At 57.2% G+C, this 9,705-nt stretch overlaps 1 protein-coding gene across 1 annotated transcript in view; it reads left to right on the forward strand.

The window, feature by feature from the left end:
- The window catches only part of agap1 (ArfGAP with GTPase domain, ankyrin repeat and PH domain 1), a 39,742-nt gene extending 30,645 nt beyond the window's left edge, over positions 1–9,097 (forward strand). Inside the window, exons 17-18 of the mRNA XM_068756265.1 lie at positions 7,968–8,223; positions 8,720–9,097. Of these exons, the coding sequence (XP_068612366.1) occupies positions 7,968–8,223; positions 8,720–8,929 (466 nt within the window). The 3' untranslated portion in view covers positions 8,930–9,097. The remainder of the gene's footprint in view (positions 1–7,967; positions 8,224–8,719) is intronic.
- The last annotated feature ends 608 nt before the right edge of the window (positions 9,098–9,705 follow it).

A 9,705-nucleotide genomic window follows, 5' to 3' on the forward strand; every position in this document is an offset into this window, starting at 1 on the left:
TGGACACGTAGCACGAAGGCGCCTAGAGACACCAGAACCCCGGCATCAAGTCTGAGCTCGTCCTCTATCTGTCCACTCTGCAGACATTCTCTTCTCGAGGTTAGCTGCTAACTGCTACTAGCATAGAAAACTCAGAGACCCGCTAAAAGAGCTAGAACATGGGCAATGTTGCTTTCAATCGCTGCTACGCATCTGAGGAAGGACCAGGACCCGGAGACGCTCGGTAGCCGAGCTTTGGACCTGCGGTGTCGGTCCTGAACCGCGACAGCGTTAAACGCTATATCGCTCCAACGTGTCGGTTTCGTGGAACCTTCCCACCAAACGTTGGAATGAGGGGCACAAGATGGGGTTCCGAATGTTCTAACGGTGCGTACCTGCGGCGCTAATGTTCCCTGTGTTGGATTGGACCTCTTAGTTTGGTCTCCGTCCCCTCCTGAGGGGTGAGACGTCCATCTTTGGCTGCAAAATGCTATGCTACGCTACGCACCCGAGCTCGTTGGTGCAGCGTGGGACTTCCTGTGGGTGTGGCTTAATTGTTTGACAGTTGACCCCTCCCCCCCCCCCAACAGCAGAGATGACATCACTGCCGGTCCTCCAGAACCCTTGCTGTGCTCATTGTTCCAGTGTTCTTCCCAACAGAACCCGAGGAGAACCTGGAGTTCACCATCGTGTCGCTGACGGGCCAGATGTGGCATTTTGAAGCCGGGTCGTACGAGGACCGGGACGCCTGGGTCCAGGTGATCGAGAGCCAGATCCTGGCCTGCCTGCAGTCCTGTGAGAGCAGCAAGAACAAGGTGAGCGACCCGAGCGACCCTCTTCAGTCTGGGCCGCCCCCCCCCCCACCCCACTCATGATTAGTAATTACTGGCGCTCAGCTTCCGCGCTGCCAGTCTCGGTTCGGCCCGCTGTGTTGACGCCTCAGGCTCTCGGGCTGTGATTGGACCCAACGTCCACCAGAGCCCCGCCCCTCCCCCCCCCCCGTACTCGTTCTCTGGCGTTGACGCCTTCAGCCTGAAATGGGGCAACCGTTCAGGTTCTGGTGTCGCCTGTCTCAGAACAAAACCCGGGCTGGTGTCAGCTCGAGTCCAGTGATTGTGGTTTTGGTACCGGTTCCAGTCAGGTGGCTGCTGGGGCGGCTCAGACCGGTTCCGCTGGAGTCCAACCTCTTGGCCCGTCGCAGGTACCATCAAACGGACCTGGTTCTGGTGCTGACGTGCTTGTTGTCTTTGTTCCAGTCGCGTCTCACCAGCCGGACCGAGGCCCAGGCTCTGCTGACCATCAGAACCATCCGAGGAAACGGCCGCTGCGCCGACTGTGACGCTCAGAGTGAGTCCCCGCCCCCCCTCCTCAGGTGAGGAGGTCACGCTTGTGTTTTAAACTGCTCCTCCTCCTCTCTCACCAAGACCCGGACTGGGCCAGTCTGAACCTCGGGGCGCTGATCTGCATCGAGTGTTCGGGTATCCACCGGAACCTGGGGACCCACTGTCCCGGGTCCGGTCTCTGGACCTGGACGAATGGCCGCTGGAGCTCATCAAGGTGATGAAGGCCATCGGCAACGAGCTGGCCAACGGCGTGTGGGAGGCCAGAACTCAGGGACGCGTCAAACCCGGACCGGACGCCAGCAGGTAGGCGTTCGTCTGTCTGGTGGACGCTTCAGGTGTGCCCAGCCGTGAGTGGGGGGGGTTGATGATGAAACAGGAAGTTGTGTGAAGAACAGGAAGTCGGCCGTTTGCTGTCGTCGCAGCCGTCTCAACACCTTAGGGGTGGAGCTAGTTCCAGGATTTGGTAGGAGGGCGTGGCCAGGGCAGGGTGGCGAAGGAAGCAGAACGGTCCGTCGGGTCGCTGAGCGCTAACCGGACGAGCACGAAGGACTGGTTCTGTCTGTCCATGTCTGAAGTGCTGCTCGTCTTTGGTTCCCATGGTTACAAGTCAAATTTATCCTCCGGCTCTGAGCGGATTTGTTTCAGAGGGTTTGCATCAAGATGCTTCCTTCCTGCCTTTCCTTCTCCCTTTCCCTTTTCCTCCCTTCCTTTCCTTCCCTCCCTTCCCTATTTCCTTCCGTTTCTCTTCCTCCCTTTCCTTTCCCCCCCTCCCTGGTGTGATCCATTAGGGCGTAGCAGCAGTACTGCCGGCTGCAGACAGGGGGCAGTGTGACAGTTTCTGTCCATGGCCTGTGTCTGTAATTATCATCCGCTGCCAGGAGCCATCATCACAAATTAGAGCTGACTGCCAACCGCGTGAAGATCGACGTCCCCGTCCTCCCCGGACACTCCCCCCACGCTCATTAGTCAACAGAAGCACCTTATAATTACTCCACCAACACTCACACCCATGAACCTGCTCCGCATCAATGCTGGAGTACCTCATCCCCCCCCCCCCCCCCCCCGTGCTGCGCCGCCTCATGCTCCATGTTCACTGCTGACAGGACATGGTGGGGTAACGGCGTCCTGAATGATGGCACGGCATCAGACCGGTCCCACCCCTTGTTTGACCAGCTTTCACCAGGTGTCTGTCGGGTTGGACATGCTAACGTTAGCTAGTGTTTAACCAGGTATTCCACTGGTTGGACATGCTAACGTTAGCTAGTGTTTAACCAGGTATTCCACTGGTTGGACATGCTAACGTTAGCTAGTGTTTAACCAGGTGTCTGTCGGGTTGGACATGCTAATATTAGCTAGTGTTTAACCAGGTATTCCACTGGTTGGACATGCTAATATTAGCTAGTGTTTAACCAGGTATTCCACTGGTTGGACATGCTAACAATAGCTAGTGTTTAACCAGGTGTTCCACTGGTTGGACATGCTAACATTAGCTAGTGTTTAACCAGGTGTTCCACTGGTTGGACATGCTAACATTAGCTAGTGTTTAACCAGGTGTTCCACTGGTTGGACATGCTAACATTAGCTAGTGTTTAACCAGGTGTTCCACTGGTTGGACATGCTAACATTAGCTAGTGTTTAACTAGGTATTCCACTGGTTGGACATGCTAACATTAGCTAGTGTTTAACCAGGTATTCCACTGGTTGGACATGCTAACATGGTTTCCGCTTTCCGTTCATCTGGGATCAATCCCGACGTGCAGGTCCCGTGCTGCTGCGTCTCTTTGTCTTTGATTCAGATAAATGCGCCGGACATGTGGGACACGTCCTCCCGTCCTGCAGAGCCTTTGACTCTGCGAGGCCGAACGCGGAGCGATGTGTGGTATCGATGGCCATTAGCTGTCCTCCTTCAGAGCGCTAATGCTCCTATTGGTGCTCATGTTGCTGTTTATTTATGAATCTGAAGCAGGTTCCCTGGAGCGATTCGAGGAGGAGGTCAATACTGCATCCACTCCTCCGTCCCGTCAATACTGCTCATCAGTCCATTCCTGCAGAGACCCGGAACCCCTCTGTGCTGTTCCTCACTCCTCTGCCGTTTCGATCTTTGATCCATTTGATAAATCTGTTTTTAGAAGCAGGATCTGTTTCTTCTGAACCAGACGGTGTCATGTGACTCAGACGTGCTAATGTTAGCCGCTGCAGACATGCTAGTGTTAGTTACGTAGTCCCTTCAGGATCAGGATCTTTGATCCGCCATCCGTCCATCGGGATCAACGGCGACCGGTTTGCTCTGATGGTTTGTTAAGTCCCGCCTCTCCTCCTGAGGAGCGAACCGGGTAGCGGGTCCACGTTGATCCTCTTCCACTGGAGGTCCGTCCCTGCAGAGACCCGGACGCTGAGCCTCAATGACGGACGAAGGTCAGAAGCTGGCATGAAAGGTGAGGACACGGCGGTCCAGAGGACAGACTCCCTCGCCCGGTGGCCAGGAGGCCGGATTAGCACGCTGTCGCTCCCTGTCTGCTCACAGGCTGCTGAAAGGGGGCGCTGAGGCCTCGGGTGCTGGTGTCCACGCCACGGATAATTAAAACAATGAGCAGCGGCGCCAAGAACCAAGGGTGGCGCCATGGTGCTGGGGAGCCAGCGGGGCCCCTGTGTTTCCTCCACGCCGGGCGCCACACCGAATATAGCAGCCCCTTCAGCCATGACATCAGCTGGCCGCGGCGCCGAGGCGACGGTGGTGGCCGGCGGCGGCGGCGGGTTAATGGGAGCGTTTAGAGTCTTTTGATGGTTCGTTCCAGAGAGGAGAAACACTCCCGCCCTCTGGGACAGGTGCCGGTCCTCCCCAACCAGGGACCCTGTCACCCAAAGTCCCTGCTCCTCGCCAAGCGAGGGGGGCGTGGCCCAACGCGTTCACAGCGATGAGCTGCAGCCCTCAGACGATTAGCAGCGACAGCCTCGCTAACGTTAATGAGACCGGGACCGGCCGTCGCTGTGGGCGGGAGGAGGGGGAGGTAAAGAGATGATGACACCGATTGGAAGGGGGCGGGGCGGCCTGTCACATATCTCATTGGACGGGGGGGGGGGGGCGAGTTGCCAGCTCCCTGAACATAATTCCTCCCTCTGGTGTGACTGGGGAGGGAGAGACGGAGGTGTTTAACAGCCGGACTCCGGCACCTCCCTCCCCGACTCTCCTCTTTCCTGCTCCTTGTTTTGTGTCTCCATTCCCTTCCTCCACCTTTCCTCTGCCTCCTCCCAACAGGAGCTAATTGGAGGCGGAGCTACGGCCCAGACCTTGACAGGCAGGAGGTCAGAGGAACCGCTGGCGGCCATATTTAACATTAAGATAATCAGGCTATTAATTACCTGTGGATCATTAAATCAGCGCCGCCCCCATTACTCACCTGAGCCCCTCGCTCTGCCTCCCCCTTTCTGTGAACTGTTGTCACGGAAACAACATCTTTGTGTTGGGGCCCAGCGAGAACAATAGGAGGGGGCGCTCGTAGGTGTGAGGAGGTCCTCGCCGTGCTGTAATTGGACAGCAGAAGGATGAGCAGGAGCGGCGGCGGCTAACGGATGAGCGGCGGCGGCTAAAGGATGAGCGGCGGCGGCTAACGGATGAGCGGCGAGGCTACGGATCGCGGCTCCACACACTTAACACCGCTCTGCAAGACGGATGCTCAGGCCGTAATAACTCAGCAGCAGGTCTGGCGCCGCCGGGGGGCGGGACGGGGGCGGGACAGGGGACCAATCGGGGCTCTTTATGGGAACAGATTAGTCTCGTTCCGCCTTCAGAAAAGGCCAGAGCTAACAGAATCAGAATCAGACCGGGGGCCTTTCATCTGGGCTGGGGTGCAGCTGCGGCGGCGGCGGACTCGATGCGGCAGCAGGATTGGGCCCAGGAGACCAGATCGGGGGGGGGGGGGGGTAGATGCACGCGAGGGCCCAACATCACAGGATAATTGCCCCCAAGGGTCAGAGGCAACAGTGGGGAACGGAGGCTATCCTGAAAGGCCACAACCGGACTCGGATCGGACACGGATCGGACTGGTGTGATCTCGGACGGCCAATCAGAAGCCTTGAAATCATCACTATTTTGTTTGTGTTGTTGTGGTGTGCTCTGAGGGCCGCGTGAACTCCCGTCGTCTCGGCTATTTTGGCTCCGCCCCCTCTGATGTGGGTGCGCTGCCTCCTGGGGGCGGGGCCAGAGCAAACATTGAGGGATAATTGGCCCTGCATTCCAGGTCGTGTGTGAAAGAGCGGCTTGATTAAATGAGTCCTAATGGACGTTATGTCCTCCGAGTGGACGCGTCCCCGGCTCGCCTAACAAGCCTTCCAGTTTACTGTTGACATTAAGCCGTCTGACACGAGCCAATCACAGAGCCATTCAGCGCGTGTCATCGCGGAGCCGTTATGCTAATGCGAGCTAAGAGCACTGACTAAATGGCCGCTGTTTATGCGTGAGTCATCAGATTAACCTCGCAGCCCCCGCTCTAATAACGAAGAAAGAAATAACGGGCTCCGGAGCAGAACGGAATCCGGACGCCCGGAGTGACCCCCCCGCCTTCGGCTAATTGGCTCCTACAGTAAAGAACAGGGAGGAGGAGGAGGAGGAACGCCGGAGCCTCCTGTTTGAGAAGATGTGTTTGGACTGAATGGGTTCACTGGGGGCGGCGGCGGCTGGTGAATCTTCAAAACCGCCAGCCGTCGCTTCCAGAACCGTCTCCCACATTTGGACACTCTGGAACGGGCTGGGACAGATCTAGTCTGCTCCTCCTCATTGACCTGATCTTCATCACACATGACCCTCAAGAGGAGGGACAGACCGTCACACGTTGGTCCGCTGTCACTGACAGGTTAGCAGGACAAGCCCCGCCCTGCTGACCTGTAGGGCGGGGCTTCTGATCTCCTGGAGCCTCTTTCTGGGTTGGCAGTGGGGATGGAGCTCTGATGACGGTGATGATAGTGATGAAGGTGAAGTGTCTAACTAGCCTCTGATCAATGGCTTTCTGGATTGATGATAGACTGATTGATGGATTAATGACGGCGTTGTGGGCGGAGCTGCAGACCTGATGTCTAGAAGGTGAAGCCGGAAAGGATGGATTTTATTCCTGTTTTTTCCGTCGGGAAAGAAAAGGAGAAAAAATCAATTAGCATCTCCTAGCGGGTCGTTAGCCGCCCTTGGATAGGCACAGATAATTAAAGGGGGACGGGGGGGGGTTGGACCGAATTCAGCCGACCGGCGGAGATGGGGGGGGTTAAATCGGACACCGATAAAAAGGAGTAAATGCAAATGAGGAGAGAGAAAGACGAAGGTGGAGGAGAAATGAAGTGGAACGCTCCACAACCACAGAAGAAGAGGAGGCGATCAGCAGGAAGTAGATCAGCGGGGTCAATGAACCAGTAATTAGCTGTCTGCCAGGGGGCGGGGCCGGGGGCGGGGCCGCGTCAGACAGAACACGGGTGTTTAAAACGTCCCGCCGCAGTCTCTTATGGGATGGCTGCGCCGGACCTCGCATCGCCGAGGTGGGCGGGACTGGACCAGTGGGCCCAGTCGGCTCCCAGTGACCCCCCCCCCCCCCCCCCAAGTCACATTCCACCCTGCTGTTTCCAGGGGCAACCACAACGCCGCACCCGAACGCAGAGATGACGAAATCCAAAGCTCCTCCCATCGAACTCTGGGTCCGGAGCGAAGGGTGTGCCCGCCTCCATTATTCCACTCAGCCTCTCCTTAGACCAATGGGAGCAGAGGGGCGGGTCAGGGAAGTGCGAAGTTGGGTCACGCATTGGTTCAGACACAGAGAATACTGGACTCTGATTGGCTGCAGCAGGATGTCCAATAATCCCAACGACTGGATCAGTTAACCCGCTAGAAACCGGCTGGCGTGTGTGTGTGTGTGTGTGTGTGTGTGTACTCGATAGTTCTCATGTTTGATTTTTTTTTTACACCTTCTAATGGGATGTGAAAAGGGACACACGTGCGCACACACACACACACACACACACACACACGCAGACAGACACGACAGTTAATTAGTGCAATTAGCCTCGACTGTCAGATGTTTTCAGGACTCGTTACCTCCTGATGGAATCTACTGTAGCTAGCACACACACACACACACCTACACACGCACACACCTACACACGCACAGACACAGACACACACACACACCTACACACGCACACACGCACGCTGTCTTAATGACATCATCAGTACTTTGCCCTCCTGCTGTTGCTGAACTACTTTTGCGCTTAAAGCGAGACGGCGCTAAAACAAGCCGCCTCCTCTCCGTCTCCTGCTCCTTGCGGTCCCTTAGCATGCGCCTCCTGCCCCGGTGGCCTCACACTTCCTGTCCGTCTTCTGGAGGACAGGAGGCCAGACCCCGCTGGGAGCGCTCGGCGACTCCTCCAGGTTTTGTCCGGGGGCTGTCGCCCGTAGTCTCCGCCACCGCGGCAGGCAGGAAGCGCCCCCGGGACATTCCGCGATGCTAGCTGCTGTAGCCCCGCCCACCAGGACACTGGCAGGCCTCCGGGAAGAGCGTTAGTGAGACTGTGTTGATTCCCACATCGTCAGAGACGTCTTATTTTGTAGGAGCACCCCTCAGCTTCCTGTTTGTTGGACACATCTTGTCCCTGCGTTTTGTCTTCCAGGGAGGAGCGGGAGCGCTGGATCCGGGCAAAGTACGAGCAGCGGCTGTTCCTGGCTCCGCTGTCCGCCGCTGACCAATCACTGGGCCAGCGGTTGCTCAGGGCGACGGCAGAGGACGACCTTCGCTCCGTGGTCCTCCTGCTCGCCCACGGAGGTCGACAGCAGGTCAACGAGACTTGCGGGGAAGGAGATGGACGCAACGCACTGCACCTGTCCAGTCGCAAGGGCAATGTGGTCACCACGCAGCTCCTCATCTGGGTGAGGAGGTCAGAGGTCACTGAGCCGAGAGGGCCGGAGGGGGCGTGTCCTCATCGGGCCGGACACACTGCGTTTCATTCAGGCGGGCTTTTAATGTGCTTAAAGGTCCAATGTTCTACCCCCTTGTCCCACAAGTTCACGCAGGTCCCAGACACTTTAGGGAATCTCTGGGACCGTCCAAGTAGCAAACAGGTGCTGCAGGACAGCGTCCCTCTGTCCTCTGCAGGACAGCGTCCCTCTGTCTTCTGCAGGACAGCGTCCCTCTGTCCTGCAGAGGACAGAGGGACGCTGTCCTGTCTCTCACAGCTCTAAGAACACAAACTACACAAACCCTCCAAAATAGTGTAGAAACACGGAGAAGAGAGTTTCCAGAATACGGAACCTTTAAAGTACATAACTAGGTAGAAGTACTACACCTAGAGCTACGCAGAGAAACAGGAAGTGAGTACTGCGTGGATGTGTTACATCATTTCCTGTCTCTTATTCTGTCCCTCAGTACGGTGTGGATCTGGCGGCGAGGGACGCCCACGGCAACAGTCCCGTGGCGTACGCCCGGCAGGTCAACAGTCAGGAGTGCATCGAAACGCTGCTTCAGTACGGCTGCCCCGATGAGCGCCACCCGCTGGTGGCGACGCCCAACCTGTCGCGCCGCAACACCAACCGCAACAACAGCTGCAGCAGCGCCGGGAGCGCCGCCCTCCTCTGATTGGTCCTCACCAACGCAGGATTTCACCACACCTCCTCCCCCCGCGCGGCGTCCTCTGCTGCCGCCGTCCCGTGGACAGGCCTCCGCTGGCTTAGACCGCCATTTTGGGAATAGTCATGACTTAAGGCAGCCAATGAGAGCCAGTCTGAGACTCAACACGACATCCATCCGCCCATCCTTTGACTTCCTGCCCAACAGCCAATCGGTGAAGGCCGCCGTCGGGTCCGGATGCACCTGTGGAGGAAGCCGTTCTTGATGGTTGGCAGAGAAGACCCGCCCTTCTGTGTGTCACCTGTCCCCACCTGTACTTTATTGTCATTGACTCCGCCCTCACGCATTTGTCTTTTGATGTAAAACTTTTCCGCATCATCGGAGCCAGAAGCCGGCCCGACGCACCGGTTCCGTCTGTCGGCGCCGCCGTGCGTTGATGGACCAATCAGGGGAGGGGATTCCCTTTCCGGGCTCAGGGACTGAAACCGTGGGACGTAAACACCTGTTGTCGTTTCCCCACCCTCACAGGAAGTTACCTGCTCCCGGTCCGACACACTTCTCGCCCATTGACTGAATGCAGGAAGTGGTGTGAGGTCATCAGGGTCAAACCTGTCCATGTCGGATTCTGGTGCTGTGACCTGAACGGGTCTGGTCCTGGACTTGTGATGTCATCAAGGGTGGGGGGTTCAAAGCTGAGCCTGATTTGATGCTGGTCCAACATTTCAGTTGGAGCGCCCCCCCCCCACGGAAAGGGAATGGATCTGCTTCTGATCAGACCAATCACA

The sequence above is a fragment of the Brachionichthys hirsutus genome, chromosome 24, assembly GCF_040956055.1.
Source record: "Brachionichthys hirsutus isolate HB-005 chromosome 24, CSIRO-AGI_Bhir_v1, whole genome shotgun sequence".
In the NCBI taxonomy this organism is placed as follows: domain Eukaryota; kingdom Metazoa; phylum Chordata; class Actinopteri; order Lophiiformes; family Brachionichthyidae; genus Brachionichthys; species Brachionichthys hirsutus.